A 16,525-nucleotide genomic window follows, 5' to 3' on the forward strand; every position below is an offset into this window, starting at 1 on the left:
GGCGGCGGTTGCCGGGCGGGAGGCGCGGGCGGGATGCGGCGGCGGGGAGGTGCGGACGGGGACGGAGCGGGGTCTGGGGGGTTACAGCGGGGACAGAGGCGTGCGGCGGTGGGACGGGAGGCGGCGCGGGGGCTCGGGGCGATGTACGGGCCGCTGACGCCGCCTGTCCCCGCAGGTGCTGGCGACCCCGCCGCCACCAGCCTGCCGCCGCTGGTGCAGGGCCCGGCGCGCTGCTTCCTGCGCTGCACCGTGCCCCGCGTGCTGTGGGCGGCCCCGCAGCCGCCCGCCGTGGTGCGCCTGCGGTGGTGGGGCGAGACGAGCGGCGGCACCGTGCTGCAGCCCGCCTGCCGGGCCGGGCAGCCCGCGGGGCGAACCAGCGCCCGCTTCGCCGTGCGCTGCGGGCCCCGGCAGCTCGCCGCCTACCTGGCAGGTAGGGACCGCCGCGGCAGCCGCGCGGGCTCGGGTTAGGACGGGAGGACGCAGTCTTAAGCCTCGGGTCGGGCGTCGGGAGGAGTTTCTTCACGGGCAGGGTGGTCGGGCTGCCCAGGGGGTTGCCCTCGAGCAGCGGTAAGCATTTCCCTTTGTCCCGTTCCTTCCTGGTAATCCTGTACTTATTCATCATCATTTAGTGCCAGTAATAATGTCTGTGCTGCCCCATTATTGTCATTTCCTTGTAGGACATAACGTAAATCTCTGGCATTGCTGTCATTTTGGCCAAAAAGTGTCAGTTGTGACCATGGGACTGACATAACGTAAATCTCTGGCATTGCTGTCATTTTGGCCAAAAAGTGTCAGTTGTGACCATGGGACTGACATAACGTAAATCTCTGGCATTGCTGTCATTTTGGCCAAAAAGTGTCAGTTGTGACCATGGGACTGACATAACGTAAATCTCTGGCATTGCTGTCATTTTGGCCAAAAAGTGTCAGTTGTGACCATGGGACTGACATAACGTAAATCTCTGGCATTGCTGTCATTTTGGCCAAAAAGTGTCAGTTGTGAGCATGGGACTGGCCTGAAGATGTTCCTGATTTTTGCAGATATGGGTGTTCTGGTCCTGGAGGTTCTAACCAAGCTTGACCACCTCCTCCTTGGCAGAGCACAGATCACTAAGCTGTCCCAGCTCTCTCCCAGCCATCCCATCAAAGGGTCTTTTGCTGTGGTGTCACCTACGTCGGATAAACTTGGAGAGCTGCAGGTATCTTGATGTCTTTGCTCATTGTCATAAATTATGTGCTGTGACACTGGTGTCATCAGGTGCAGGGCCAAGCTGTACATGGCACACTGCAGGCTTGCTCTCTGTCTAGGGCATTTCTGAGCTAAGGTAACAAATGAAAAAAACAAATACTGGTGGTGTTGACTTTGTTTTGTTCAGAGGGATGTGGGGTAGTTGAGCTTAATGAGGAACATGTGGTCAACTCTACACCGAGAGTGACTGTTAACAGTAGATTTAAAATGGATATTTTATGGATATTCTTACACTTCACTGGGCTGATAATAGAAGATTTGACATCTGGAATTAAGAAAATTCTGTCTTGCAGCCCTGGCTCTGGAGAATTGATTATGAAAGGCAGTTGACTGGATTTGAAAGCATGGAACAAGAAACAAGTAGTTGTAAATATGTGACATAGCTGTGTAATGTAAATATTACTTCATGTAGAAAAGCAGCAGTTTTCCATTGCACAACAGGTGAAGCTGAATGCAGTGTTTACTGCACTTAGTTAGGAAGAGAACAAAGTAATATTTCCACATCTTGTCTTCCAGGTCTCACTGGTTCTGGAACCCCTGCCAGAGCTGTATGACACCAGCAGCTGTGTGCCAGCCACACAAGGAGGTTCAGGTGCTGCTGCTGCCCAGGGGAGCAGCAAGTCCCAGCTCCCTGCTCCGTCCCAGCAGCCCAGGCACACAGAGGTGACTGTTGAACAGGACTCTGTTGACAACAGCAAAGCCACATCTCCTAGGTACCCGTTTGTTTTTTTTTTCTCTCATGACAAAACTGTGGCTTATTTTGCAGTTGACACAGAATTTTTAAGCAGTGGCAGTACACTTGTGAGTTATGGGATGCTTGATCTTTTCAAACATCCATTTTATATGAAATCCAGGATGTTGAGGGTTTCCGAGGTGACAGGGACAATTTCTTGCCTGATAGAAATTTGCTTCTTAGGTTGACTTAGTTCAAGTCATGCAAGTTCACACAAGAGGTGCCTCAAATCATCGAATCACTGAATAATTTGGGTTGGAAGGGATCTTAAGGCTCATCTCATTTCAGCCCTGCTGCCAGAACACCTTCCACTATCCCAGGCTTCTTCAATCCCTATCCAACCTGGCCTTGGACACGGATGAGGCAGCCATGACCTCTCTGGGTAACCTGTGCCAGAGTCTCTCCGTGCTCAGCAAAGAACTTTCTCCTGATAGCTAATCTAAACCTAATTCCCTCTGGCAGTGGGAATCTGTTCCCCCTTGTCCTGTCACAACATGCTCTTGTGAAAAAGATCTTTTAAAAAGCTTTTTTTAAAAAAAACTTACTTGCAGCTTGGGTCAGTTTCTGATGGTCTCAGTGGCAGGTGAGGAATCATTAAAATAAATGTCATGTTTCCTGTTGGAGCATGTCCTGAAGGGAGAATTTGCAGATCTCTGAATCCCTTTACCCACCCTCTCGAGCTGTCACTGAAATAAAGTTTAATTTTTCCCTAGAGGAAAGGACGGTTTGCTCTACCAAGAGAACTGTGAAAACATGAAGGACACCTTTTCTGCTTCTCGTCACCATGTGATTTTGCCAGATGAGCACTTGAAAATGGATCCTGCCAGTCAGCCCCTGTGGTTTCCCAGCAGCACCGACCCCAAAGCGCTTCCCAGGAGGAGCACACGGGTGCTCTCCGTGCACAGCCCGGCTACAAAAGACCTGCTGTCAGGTTTGTGTGCAGCTGCCTTCATCTTTCAGATTTCACTGCAAACAGCTCTTGGTGGTGTTTCGTCTGCCTGTCTGGAGATGAGGTTTTCTGAAGGGAAAGACAGACTTCACACCCTCTTGCTGCATTATGCCAAAAAGGCCTTCTCTTCAAACCCACTGTTGCCTGGGCTGGGTTGAAATAAGCTTTGGAGTAGGGCACGTTTCCGTATGTGCTGTCTTTAGAGTTCCATATTTACAGAAAAGAACAAAAATTAGACATCTTGAAGTGGCAAACTGCTCTTCCCTAAATCAGTTCTGCTTCTGTATCCTGATAATGCCCTTCCAGTACCTGACCCTGTGTGTGCAGAGAAATTCCCTGTGCAGTGGAGTGGGAGACCGATGGAGGATCACTCTCCCTCACTCCCAGCTGAGCTGTTTTCTGGTGTATAAACCACATTTAATCCCCAGTGAGTCAAGATTTCTTTTTAACAGCAGAAGACAAGTTTCTTGACTGTAGCTGACACATTGATTGTGTCTACACATTGCTTTTAAAATGCATTTGAGTGCTGAAATGTAATACTTCTGCTTGTTTCCCAGCTCTCTTGGATCAAGGCAGTAAACTCCGTGATGCCATGGTTGTTTCTGCAATGAAGTCCAGCCCAGACATGGAGATTGAACTGAATAAAATATCTGATTTTATAGGGAAAGATGATTTTAAAGCACCAACAAAGTGAGTTTGGACTGGGGGAAGTGAGATTCAAGCTCCAAACCATAAATTTTGAGGCTTTATCCAGAAGACTGTAGATACTGAGATTCATAGGATGTGTTTTAGGATTTATTTAGGGTGAAAGCAGCACATCATTCAAATGTGAGGTTAATTTCTACCTGTGAATAAATGCCCAAATTTTGTGAATTCATTTTAATCTTCATGTAGTAAGTCTTGATTTAAGTGTTTGATTTTAATTTCATTTCTTAGTATATTTGTATTTAGTTCTAAGTTATTTGCCAAGGAAATATTACATGTTGGTAGGGAATAAGAGTAGTGCATGACAGTGCAAGTGAAATGGCACTGCATCACAAGGAACAGTTTTTCAGAGAAGTGTAAGTAATTGATGACCTAAATGCATTTTTTTTTTCTTCGGAGAAAAGAAACTTAGATTTCTTGGTTTTCCTCTGGAAAAATGTGAATATTGCCTGTTGTTCTGTGGTAACCAGAAAGCAATGTAATTGTCTTTGACAGTCAGTGATGCTATTGCAATCTCAATTTCATTTCTTTCTGCCCAAATTATTTGTATTTGTGTTAAAGTGGATTATTTTGGACTTCACAGAAAAAAATGATAGTCCAGTTAATGGATTAATCTTGAGCATGCTTTAACGTCTTTATTTTCCCTTTTTCTGCTGTCTCTGCTTCCATTGCTGTTACCCAGGAGCCCAAAAGGCTTGAAGTCCAGTTTTGTGCCCACTCCTGAAGATCTCCATCACTTTGGATCTGAAGTTTCAGGTCAGCAGCTTGACCTAAACTCTGAAGAAAGAGCAATCCAGTTACTGTTGGGCAGGTGAGTGTGATGCACTGGAGGCTTCTGCAAAATTGTCTTGATCTGATCATTTTGAAAAATGTCTCCTGACCCTTCAAGTTGTCCACATTTTTGGGAATGTCACCAGTGACTCCTGTGCAAGTGATGGAGGTGCTTTATAGCTCAGCTTTAATGCTTGATGTCCTGGATAGCTCCAAGTCACTTGGTGTGAAAGTGACAGAAAGATTGTCAGAAAGATTAACCACGATCTTTCTTAAAACTGAGTTATCTAATAGTTGTAAGTGTTGTGGCCTCAAATATTACATAAAGTAAATACATAAAAGAAGTGTCATGTTTCTTGGAAGAGGAAACACTCTGTTTATTAAACTATAGCTATTTTTAATCTTTCTCCAGATATTAAATGGACCTTTTCCTCTCATTTTGTGTAGCAGGAGCATAAATGATACTTCCTTTGTGTCCACATCTGCACCCTGAACACACAGCTTCTGTGTCAGATATGGTTCAGAATTTATGGTTCATGTTTCTTGTGCCTTGCACTTACTTTTTCACTGTGGTTTATCAGTGGATAACACTGTAGTGTTGCAGATCATAAAATGATTTTAAACTCACAGCACAGAGGAAACCCTTAAACCAAACTAACCCCAGCTTGTATTTAAAGATACTTGCATTTGCACCTACTCAGGTATAGCTTGGAGGTTTTTTTAATTAAAGTAAACTGTCCTTAGGTATTACTGGTATCTTAAAGCATTCCAGAAGTTATAAAGTACTGAAGGGTAAAAATTAGAGGTTGATATTCATGGGTATATTTTACGATGAAAATCATCAAGATCTGCAGTCGGTTGCCCAAAGAGGCTGTGGAATCTGCAGCTTTCAGGACACCCAGAATCCAACTGGAGAACTTTCTGTTTGCATCCCTTCCCTGTGAGCAGGGTTTGGACTGAGTGGTCTCCAGAGATCTGTTCTGACCCGAGCTGTCCCGCACTTGACACGCACTGCTTTCCTGCTGGGGCAGAGGTGTTGTCCCGAGGCAACCCTTCTGGCTGGCTCACAGCCGTGCTGTGTGAGCACAGCTTGCCCCTGGCTGGAGCCAGCGTGGTCCAAAGCCAGGATGAAATAGGCAGTATTGTCCACATGCCTTAGAGTCTGACTGCAGAACCTGGAGCGCTGAGGTGTCTCTCTCTCTCTTGTATCCGTAGCGCTGATTTCTCTCCGGGGCAGTTTTGGGATCGAACAGGATCCCTGTGGGATTCTCTCTCCCTTGGCAGTGAGGTGTATGACAGCGAACTCGGTGACCCCCATTATGACCAGAGTCTGCTGGAGAAGCTTTTCTACGCAACTCCTGTAAGTACAGGTCCAAAGGAAAACGTGCCTTCCCTAATGTGCAGAACAATGGAAGTTTGCACGATCAGAAAAACTACAGATGTCAGTATTTTAAAGCTGAATAAGCACTAAGTATGATACAGATGCTTGTGAGTACATGTGTACATTGCTTAAAATTAATATTATTAAAAGAATATTGTTATGACTACAGTCAAGCATCGAGTTTGGAAATTGCTGTGGTTGAGGCTGTCCAGGGAGACGTTTTGTTTTTTCAATCCCTGAAATTTTGACACCATTTTAATTGTTTAATTGCACAAGTTGTTTTCCATTTATGTATTGTGACCATTATGGAATTCTCTGTACAATGACAATTAACTTCTTATTTATGTGCATTATTTCTGCTTTAGAAATCTGATTCCAGTTTGAGCAATTTCCTCAGTGATGATGATGTTAAATCCTCAAAAAAAGCATCCAAGACAGAAACTCTCAAAAAAGCGGGTCCAGTGAGTCCACAGAAGGATTTTCATGCCTTTGATCCGAATGTGACAGAAACTAAACCCAGGTAGTTACATCAGTGACTTTTGTTCTGACCTCATCTAAATTGTACTCCCTTTTTTTCGTATGGAACCAATAAAAGTGTCCCTAAAGATCCAGTTATTAAGCTTAACTTTTACAATACAGTTAATGTAAAGGTTTTGTGACCAATTTTTTTCTGTTTCAGCTCCAAACAATTATTTCTGATTATTTTTCTGACTAACACTGCTGTTTCTACAGCAGGTAAAATTCATATCCCCAGAGGAACCAACACAAAATCATTTGCAATTCAAGTCTTGCAAATTACACAAATGAGATTTTAAACTATGGCAAAAATCCTGTTACTTTTCCTCTGCAGCAGAGACTTGTCCTTGTGTATAACTGTATCATCTCCCTGCTTTTGTACATGGCATTAAATGAAGCTTTTCTTTTTGAAGAGTTAGGATAAGATGTTTTCAAATCAGCAGTGTGGAACATGCACTTTCTGGGTTGGTTTTTTTTTTTCAGTTATGGACCCCAGATACTGTAAGATTTTTGTTACAGAGAATTACAGAGACCACCAAATTTGTTGTAAAAATATGTAAAAAATGTATATTTTAGTGAACATTGGGCGGTTTTTAAGCAACATCCCACCAAGTTACAATTCTCCCTTCATGTGGTTATGTCAAGAATGTTTCTGCAGTCCTGAACCTCAGTTTTGTGTCTCCAGCTGCTCTCCCACTGCTCCTCCAGAAGACCACAGAGAAACAGCTCTTCTCACATCCTTGGGTGCAGACAGGTTGGCATTGCTGCAGCAAATACACCTGGCCAGAGTCACCATAGAGAGCTTGAAAATCCCTCCTGAGAGCATCCAGATCTCCCCCAGGAGGAAAGGTTTACTGGGGAAACCTCCACGGCCTATGTCTGTTCATAAGTGGTAAGGGGGATTGTTTCTTCCTGGTTGGTTTACTGTGCCTTCAGGGGAGATTTCCCTGAGCTCTCCTGTCTAGTGCAGCTTCCCCAAGCTCTCCAGGCTTCTGGGGCCTCTGCTCCTCTGAGGAAATTGTATCCCATGAACTTGGGAAAGTTAGAGGTGTGACTGATTTATCCTGATGTGGGCTCACTTCAGGCTGTGCCTTTCCCAGGGTTTTGGGGAGGTGCAGATGTACTTTGTGCCTGGCAGTACACTGAAAACAAAAGGGGGTTTATTGGAGGAGAATCTGGCATATATGTGATCTGTGGAAGGAATTCATAGAATAGGTGTTTCAGTTATCCTAAAAAAAGTGTTAGCTGTGAATCTGGAACTTGCCTGCTGTGTTCAGTTTCATGACTCACGTCAGATTCTTGATGGATTGTGGTCACCCTTCCACTTTTTTTATTCACAGCACCTTCTTTGTGGAGTACCACTTTCCTGTGAGAGTCTCCAAGGATGGAAAAGGACTGGTCTCCATAGCAACAGAAGCAATTCGAGTAGCCTCAAGTAAAATCACAGATGATGGTAAGAGCATCATTTTTCCCCCTTAGATGTAGTTTTGTTGACTCCATCTCTTAGAAATTATTTAGTAGTGTTTTCCTCATATTTCCTTTGCTGCCTGAAAATCACAGTATGATTAGTGGCACCTCTGTCCCCAGAGTTGCCGTGCTGCAGGTGGGGGAATGATCCTCTCAGGGAGAAGGAAGCCAAAAGGATTTTTTGATTTTTTTTTTTTTCCTTCCAGGAAGTATTTTTACTGGGATTTTCAAATTTCTTTTCCTAAGGAAAGAACAAGTTAGTAAGCCCATTCCTTCATTTGAACATAAAGCCAGTATTTTTTCTGCAATAGTGGGAGGATGATCAAGTACTTTTAGAAATGTCAGAGATACTTATAGCCAAATAAATAATTTCCCAGATGTTGAAGTATGTCATGTAGTATCTCCAATGGCTCACATAATCTGCTGGATCCGAGGGATCTTCAGTCCTGTGCTCAAATCAGCAGAAATTAATCTTTGTACTGAGAGTCATTTGTGTTTGTATCCCTGAGAACAATTTCTGTTTCTGTTCCCACTGAGAACAGAATGCTGGATGAGCAAGATGCTCCCTGCCCAGTCTTCCCAGAAATTGGAATGCCAAAAAGGGTGACTTTCAAATGTCTCTCCCATGTGGTCATTCATTGGCTTTGCAGTGGCGCACTTGAGAGATTTTGAGTTCTCTTGAATATTCTCCATTTGTGGCCAGAAAAAACATCTGTTTCTTCTGAACCTTTGTAATACAACCTTTGTAATCCAAAACTCATCCATCCTCCTGCCCTTTGCCTTGTGTAGAGTCCAGCTCTTTGGGACCTAGAAAAATAGATTGGACTGAAAATAATTTGAAGAAGATTTCATGTCAATCCACTGTAGCATTATCCTTCCTGAGAGTCCTTTATGTCATTTACTAAATATACCTAATGAGGAAGATTCCACAGCCATCCCAGACAAGGTGGGGAAGAGCAGGGCATCCATTTGGAAATTTCCTTACGTGTGTGTAACCTGCATTTTTGTCATCACAAGAATACTTCCTTATCCTTTGTGAGCACTGTTATTGTACTTCTGGTACTCCTTTCCAGACTGAATGTGAATTCATTCTGTCTCTGCTTTCAGATACTTCTGTTCTCCTGAAGCTGTGATTTTTCTTGCAGCTCAGCTTTGACTCCCTCAAGAACCCTCTTGAACCCTGTTAGTTAAAATGAGGCAGGCTTCTCCCAATGAGGAAGGGCAGGCCTTACTGCATGGTGGAATGGCAGAGACTTGGTGTCACCTGAAATCTTTAAATACTGTTATCGTGTTGGTTTACATTAATGTATTTCATAATTTATTTATTATTTTAAAATTCATAATCTTAATTTTGTCCTGCTGACCTCTTGCTGTTTGCTGGCCTTCAAAAATGAAAACCAGTCTTCTTTGGCCTTGGTGTTAATAAACGATGCAGAATTAAATGATTGTGTTTGTGACAGAGCACTCTACAGGGGAAAGTTTATTTATATCAGGTAATTTTGGATATTTGTTCTCCTCTCTTCCTTCCAGTGGTGAAATTCCAGCAGCAGTCTGTGTTCCCTGTGTGGTTCGGGGGAACAATGATTGAGCACTGGTGGGGCTCTGACCTGGCTTTTAAAATCTACATGAGAAAAAGCACACAGAAAAAGGTATTTACTAGAGGTTGTTCCTTCTTTGTGTAGTGAAAAGCAAAGGAATTCTTTGCATTTCCATTTCCCACAGACACTCAGTGCAGACAGTCAGGTATTAGGAGGGGAAATGGCATTACACTGATTTCTGTTCAGTCTTCACAGAATCACAGAATACTCTGAGGGACCCACAGGATCACTGAGTCCAACCCCTGGCCCAGTCCCACCCTGTGCATCCCTGAGAGAGGTGTCCAAATGCTGGAGCTCTGGCATTCTTGGGGCCAGGACCCTTCACTGTTCCAGGCTTGTCACTCCTGTCACTTCATTAAAGGACTTTCTGAGATTGAGAATGGCAAGCAAAAAAAAATTGTACTTCCCTCATCTTCAAGACTGCTCTCTTGTTGTTTGAGCACATTGGATCAGTTATAAACAGTATATCCTTCAATGAGGACACAGCTCCTTTAGCAGTGTAGAATGAGTTCATGTGGCTGCACTTTATAGCTTTACCCTGCGCAGCGTAAGGGAAGTAATGTGAGCTTTGAAAAACAGCTGTAAATTGTGCATTTTGGGGGGGAAAGGTATATTTCTATCTGATAAGATTATTTCCATAACCATCTGCCTGTGATGAAGACGGTGAGAGGGGTTAACTCAGCTTATGTTATTTTAATCAACACCAAGGATATCTGCCTTTCTTTTAATGGGGGAGTAAATTGCATCTTTCAGTATGGAAATTGTGCTCATTTACTAGGATTTAGGTTATTCAATTTTTGCATTAATCTGGAATTGTTTGCAGTAGGTTCCAGGAAAATTTGTCTTACTGTTCTAGTGAGACTTGAAATTGGAAGTAAAGAAGATTTCCCAAATTCCTGTTGCTACAACTGATGGTGGGAGTGGGAGAGTCTATGGCTGCTCATGGCTTCCCAGAAAGCTTTTTTTTCCACAAAAATTCTTTAAATCTGATAGAAATCTTGCAAAATTAACTCTTTGCCTCCCCTCAGGCTGTGGCCATTGGCTCAGCAGCGCTTCAGCTCCGCAGGGTGATTGAGGCTGAACTTCTCAGTGTCAGCTGGGATATACCCGTGGAAAAAGAGGGAGATCACACACAAGTTGGGCCACTAAAGGTATGTGTTTTACCATCTCAGGCTTGAATTGTTACTAATTTTGGCTGCACACTCTTATTTTTAACTCCTCTTTTCTCTCTTTTGTTTCAATTTACCACGTCTCAGATACAAAGGTTTGCAAGACCAGTATAAAATAACATGAACCATTAGGGTTTTGGAGAATTATTTTGAAACTCCTGCATGTCTAGGAATGTTGTCAATAAGCTGGGACTTGAATACAGAAACCACTCTACAGGCAGATTTTGAGTGGCACATATTCAGGGCTTGGAGCTTTGGATTCTTCTTCACATGTGGCATGAGCTGAGGTCTCTCCTGCCATGGAGGCCTGGTCTTCTCTGTCCTTGTCACTTCAGGGATTATCTTCTCCAGGCAAAGTTTCTACCAGCTTGCTCAGCTTCTGAATGAGAAGCACTAACAGTTTGAAAGATTGGACAGTTCTGAGGATAAACAGCTCTCTGTATTAGCAGGTGAAAGGTTAAGAATGGGGTGAGCTTTAAGGTCCCTTGCAACCCAGACCATTCAATAATTCATCTCTAATTGTGTGGTTTTGCACTCCAGCCTGGACTTTATTTCTTAAAGCCACATGTAGTTTATTTAACAGCAAAAGCTGTAGCTTGCAACCAGCATAATTCCTCGGGGTGAGTTCTGGAGCAGAAGGTGTGCTGTGTTTTGCTGAGTGCCTGTTGCACCCCTTGTTTCTGGAGGGGCTCACCTGGCCAGCTCTGCCTTGCCTTGCAGGTGTCCCTGCAGCTTGCAGCCAGCAGCAGAGGCTTGGCCCGCGCCGCTGCCGGGCCCCCAGCCCCGGCTCACGCCCTGAGCGGTGCCCAGCTGGCACTGCAGGAGCCCAGCAGGACGGGTGTAGATGCAGCCAGCCCCCTCTGCTCCACACGGAGCCCCCAGGACTGGCAGGGGCCAGGAGCGGGCGGCGGGGACGTCGCGCAGCCACCGCGCCCTGCACCGGCCGCCGCAGCCCGGGACGCGGAGACATGCAGAGCTCCAGCTGAGGAGGATGGGTTACTGCTGCACGTGCTCCTGATGGTGCCTGACGGAAAGGACTTCCTTGCTGAAGGCTGTGGGCTGCCCACGTCTTGCAATGTGTATTTAAACTGCAAACTGCTCAGCACTGAGGAGGCAACGAGATCCGCTGTCGTCTGGGGCACAGCGCAGCCTGCCTTTAATTTTTCTCAGGCAAGTCACATGCTCTCCATTGCACACTGCTGCAAGTGTGGTGTTCCCCACTGACAAACACCTGTCGTAGTTATATATACACATAGAAACGTCTCTGCTTGGCTCTATTGAATGCACGTTCCATTTTTAACTTCTGTCTCTAAAAAGCACAATTCTGTAGACTGGAATAAAGTAGACTTACCAGAATGCTGTGTGCTGAGCCAATACTTTCCAGTGTATTCTGTATACTAAATCTGATTTTAGACCTTCCAGGTGATACCTTTTTCATTGACTTCCAAACACTGTGTACTAATTCTGATTTTAAACCTTCCAGGTGATGCCTTTTTCATTGACTTCCAAACGCTTGGAGCAGCTGAAGAACAATGTAATGATTATTGAAGCTTGGAACAAGCTGGGAGGCCCTGGCTGTGACAAATTGCTGGGATTAGTGAAACTCCCTCTGCATCAGTTTTACATGTCATTCAAGTAAACTTGTTTTTTTCCCCATTTTCTATTGGGTTGGGAAGTATCCTAGCTGAAGCTTAGAGAAAGAAGTCAGTGATGCTGTGTGGGGGTGGTGTGGGAGGGTTCTTAGTTATACTTCGTAGCAAAAGGCATTTTTCCCCTGCCAAGCTTCCTATAACCCTTTCCTACAGTGAGCAAGGTGTAAGTTACACTGTCCTTGTCCAGAAGTACAGATAGAGTGTGAGAAATCAAGTCACTGTGGTGCATCAGGGTTGGTGCCTGCATAACCTGTGGTCCTATGATGGAATAAAACCAGAAGAAATCAAAGTGACTGCACAGGAGAGTGAAGTGTGGCTTTCCATCAGAGATTTCCCAAGATTGTGACTGATTGGGTTTGCCCCTAATTATGCAGAGATCCTGTAGGGATGCTGTTGGTTTGCACAGCCTGGGTATCAAAAAGTCTCCAAAACCTTCATGCTCTTATCCTATAGGTTTTATAGCACAAAACCTATTGTGCTCTTATCCGATAGGATTCTCCAGAGTTCTTTGTTCTTTTGGAGTTTAATCTATTGACTTCTTGTTCAGTTAAGTAATATACCTGCTTAAAACAGTTTAAATTGCTGGAAATACTGGACAGAAGAAATTCTTCCTAGTGCAAAGGATTTATTCCTTTTATTTTGGTCAGACCTAGTGACATATGGAAATCAGGTGGTGCTGGAGCTGAGTGGCCACTACTTTGTTAGTTATTACTGTGTCATTTGTATAATTTTTTTTTAGTAAGCCACTGTAGTTTATTTGTGTGTATCTTAGAATCCCAGAGTGGTTTGGCTTGGGAGGGACCTTAAAGCCCATCCAGTGCCAGCCCCTGCCATGGGCAGGGGCACCTTCCACTCAACCAAGTTGCTCCAAGCCCCATCCAACCTGGCCTTGGATAATTTCAGTGTATGATTGGAGATTTTTACATCTTTCTGGGAGGCTGTCCCTGTTCCTTCTTTTCTTCCATGCCCAAAGGCACGTAACTACCTCATAAAAGTATAATATGGCTACAGGGTGTTAATGGGAGTCTTGTTCCCACTCATCCCTTCGTTCACAGATCTCTAGACTGGCTGATAATTAAGGTGCTGTTAGGTTTTGGGAAATTGCCCTTTGTCATTGCTGAAAATAGCTTCTTGCACCCAGCAGCTCATGGATCTCTGCTGAGTGAAGACGGAATGTAAGCAAGACAAATTTCAGAGGAACGGAGATAGATTAGTTTTTATCAGCATTGAAAGTCCCATCTAAAATGAGTTCTGTGTGATCCTGGTCCTACTTAGATGGCTCATGCTGGGGCTTTTTTGTTTGTTTTGGGTTCGTTCTGTAGGGATCCCAAGATTTCCCACCTGCTCCTGCAGGCTCAGTACCCGGTGGTGGCCGTGGATGGCCACGTGCCCGTGATGGACGTTTTCACCGGCAGCACGAGCGGCCGCCTGAGGGTCACCCTGGCCATGGGCTCAGCTGATCAAATAGTGGCACTGCAGAGGCTCAAAACTGGAGAAGGAATGGCACCTCCAGCCACACCACGTCCTCCCCACTCTCTGGACCACCCAGCTACAAAACCCACAGTGGTATTTACTCTTCATACACCCCATTTCATTCTCATACACCCCATTCTCGCTGTTAAGAACATGTCAAAAGGATTTACCAGTGGGTTCATCAACAGATGAATGATCCCCAATCTCTTCCTCAAGCTGTAGCCAATTTTGTTATATTCTGCAAACTGTACACAGAATTATATTGTTTATACTCTTTTTTTTTTTACCAGCTTGCTCTCACCAGTCTTGACATTATTGCCCTTTTTATTGCCTTGCATATCCACTGTTTCTATCTTCACAAGTCCAGTAATAACAAAAACAAAAAAAACAGCAAAATTACAGAAAATCTTAATTCTCACAGCCTTATTGTGGAGGTTTTGCCACTACCTTGGAGTTGGATAGGTAGGAACTTTTATGCATTTTATATACTTTGCAAGAAAAAAATTAATTTTCTTTCAGACTTTCAAAACATCTTTTCAGATGTTTCTGTGAACTTTAGGAGGAAAATAGTAGGTAATTTATCGGTCCCCCATCTCAGGCTTCTTAGATCCTTATCACATGTAATTGTTTAGATTGGAAAAGGCCTCTATGCTCATTGAACCCAACCACTAACCCAGCCCTGCCAAGGCCACCATTAAACCATGTCCCCAAATGTTACATTCACATGGCTTTTAAGTACCTCCAGGTACGACTCCATCACTTCCCTGGGCAGCTTGTTGAAATGTTCCCACTTTCCTAAAGACATCCTTTCCATGTGGCTTCCCTTTTTTTTTTATTAGCAGTTGGAGCCAGAAGGGGAAGACCTGATGGAGCATGTGTTTGAGATCCACGTGGAGAGTGTGAAGGGACTCACTCCCTTACAGTCCACGGTCTGGGGAGAGGCTGACTGCTACATCCAGTACTATTTCCCAGTTCAGGAGGCTGACTGTGGTGCACTGCAAGGACCTGGATTGGATGAGGACGGTAAGTTTGCTTTTTAATTTTCCCTTATTTAGAGCATTGCTTTAATTAAATATCATCCAGTTGTGTTCTCTCTGCCTAAGTAAGAGGAGGCATGTTTTTCTGAGCTGTCATGCAGCCAACGCTTGTTTTCTTGGAAAAACTGGACTTGGGCTGTGTCACTGGATTCAGAGCCTTGTTTGTCTAAGGCTGGTGGCAAGTTCCCAGTGGAAAAAAGAGACTTAATTCCAAATCTCTTCACATGGTGCCTTCTGTTAAAGGTGCTAGAGGGCTGTGCCAGCTGGTCCGACAAAGATGCAGGAATAGGTCTGCAGGGAATAGAGATTGTACACAGTGAAACTCAGCAAAGGCTTTACATGCACAAGCCTTTCAGGGTGCTTGGTTTGCTCTCCACAACTCCCTGACAGGAGAGTGCAGCCAGGTAGGGATCAGGCTCTGCTCTCAGGTAGCAAGGGACAGGACAAGAGGAAATGGCCCCAAGTCATGCTAGGGGAGGTTTAAGTTGAATATTAGGGAAAAGTCTTCATCAGCCCTGGCACAGCTGCCCAGGGCAATGGTAGAGTCACCATCTCTGGAAATGTGTTCAAATGTTCAAAAAGTGTTTGGATGTGGCACTTGGATACGTGATTTACTGCGTGGCCGTGGCAGGGCTGGGTCAACAGTTGGACTTGAGGATCTTAGAGGCCTTTTCCAACCATAACAATTCTGTGGTTTTCATGGATACACCAACAGAAAAGTTCCTTGGTATAGATCACTAAGATTAACATAGAATGGTTTGGGTGGGAAGGGACCTTAAATCCCATCCATTCCCACCCCCTGCCATGGGCAGGGACACCTTCCACTGTCCCAGCGTACTCCAAGCCCTGTCCAGCCTCGCCTTGGGCACTTCCAGGGATCCAGGGGCAGCCACAGCTTCTCTGGGCAGCCTGTGCCAGGGCCTCACCTTCCTTTTGGGAAGAATTTCTTTCCAATATCCAATCTAAACCCACAATTTTTCAGATTATAAAAGAATATTTAAGGAATTGTAATTGTAGGAAAGAACATAGTGTTGAGTGCTTTGCATCACTAACGTGTTCCCACTGAAAAATGACAGCCAGTAAAATGGTTCCATAGTAAGTCCTGTGGGATTTCTGTGCTGCCTTTTTAGCAGTAGTTCCCAGCCTGTGGCTCACAGGGTCATGGGGCTGCATGGATTGCTTGTCAGAGCTTTGTGAAGTGAAGCTCAGAAGAACAAGCCTTGTCCTAGGAGGATTTCACTCCTTGTCCCTGGGTCCTACCTCCTGGAGGATTGCAAGTAGGAAAAGCTCAAAAGCTGCAATTGCAACCACTTTTAACCAGTTCTGCTTGACTTCTAGGTATCACATTAAAGCCATTTAGAACAGCTACCACTTTGTGTGTTCCTGATCCCGTTTTTAATGATGAACATCATCATTCCCTGTTGGCTCCTGCTGATGTCCCAGTCCAGAGGCTCCTGGTCAGTGCATTTATGGCACCAGGAGCAGCAGGAGGAGGAATCCAGTTTGAAGTCTGGTGCAGGTACAGAACAAAGTCCTATTCCTTGTAGATAGCACAGCAATACTGGTAGAGGTACCTCTGATTTTGAAAAATCTCCAGCTCTGGAATGGATATTTCATAATATTATTTAATAATAGCTCTAAAAACAGGTAAGCTCATCAACATTTGATGATGAGTATCTGCACTTAAAACCTGTGAGCCTTTTTCCCCACCAAGACTCCTAATTACTCCTTTTATAACTTAAAAAGTGTGTGTTATTAGTTTGCTTTCTTCCATCTTTTAATCAGCATAACAATCTAAAAGTAGTTCAAATGCTTGACACATCTAA

The 16,525-nt window shown here is 44.5% G+C and overlaps 1 protein-coding gene across 2 annotated transcripts in view; it reads left to right on the forward strand.

The window, feature by feature from the left end:
- The first annotated feature begins 235 nt into the window (after positions 1 to 235).
- C2CD3 (C2 domain containing 3 centriole elongation regulator) overlaps positions 236 to 16,525 on the forward strand; it is a 38,162-nt gene continuing 21,872 nt past the window's right edge. Inside the window, exons 1-17 of one of the 2 annotated variants that reach the window (XM_053935673.1) lie at positions 236 to 430; positions 1,041 to 1,198; positions 1,765 to 1,961; positions 2,695 to 2,912; positions 3,488 to 3,620; positions 4,318 to 4,446; positions 5,622 to 5,766; positions 6,153 to 6,307; positions 6,989 to 7,195; positions 7,644 to 7,756; positions 9,301 to 9,419; positions 10,397 to 10,519; positions 11,258 to 11,707; positions 12,021 to 12,172; positions 13,512 to 13,755; positions 14,502 to 14,685; positions 16,038 to 16,218. In XM_053935673.1, the coding sequence (XP_053791648.1) occupies positions 1,043 to 1,198; positions 1,765 to 1,961; positions 2,695 to 2,912; positions 3,488 to 3,620; positions 4,318 to 4,446; positions 5,622 to 5,766; positions 6,153 to 6,307; positions 6,989 to 7,195; positions 7,644 to 7,756; positions 9,301 to 9,419; positions 10,397 to 10,519; positions 11,258 to 11,707; positions 12,021 to 12,172; positions 13,512 to 13,755; positions 14,502 to 14,685; positions 16,038 to 16,218 (2,906 nt within the window). In that variant the 5' untranslated portion in view covers positions 236 to 430; positions 1,041 to 1,042. Of the gene's footprint in view, positions 431 to 1,040; positions 1,199 to 1,764; positions 1,962 to 2,694; positions 2,913 to 3,487; positions 3,621 to 4,317; positions 4,447 to 5,621; positions 5,767 to 6,152; positions 6,308 to 6,988; positions 7,196 to 7,643; positions 7,757 to 9,300; positions 9,420 to 10,396; positions 10,520 to 11,257; positions 11,708 to 12,020; positions 12,173 to 13,511; positions 13,756 to 14,501; positions 14,686 to 16,037; positions 16,219 to 16,525 lie in introns of those variants that run through there. The other variant, XM_053935674.1, reaches the window with a different exon arrangement.

The sequence above is a fragment of the Vidua chalybeata genome, chromosome 2, assembly GCF_026979565.1.
Source record: "Vidua chalybeata isolate OUT-0048 chromosome 2, bVidCha1 merged haplotype, whole genome shotgun sequence".
Classification (NCBI taxonomy): Eukaryota; Metazoa; Chordata; class Aves; order Passeriformes; family Viduidae; genus Vidua; species Vidua chalybeata.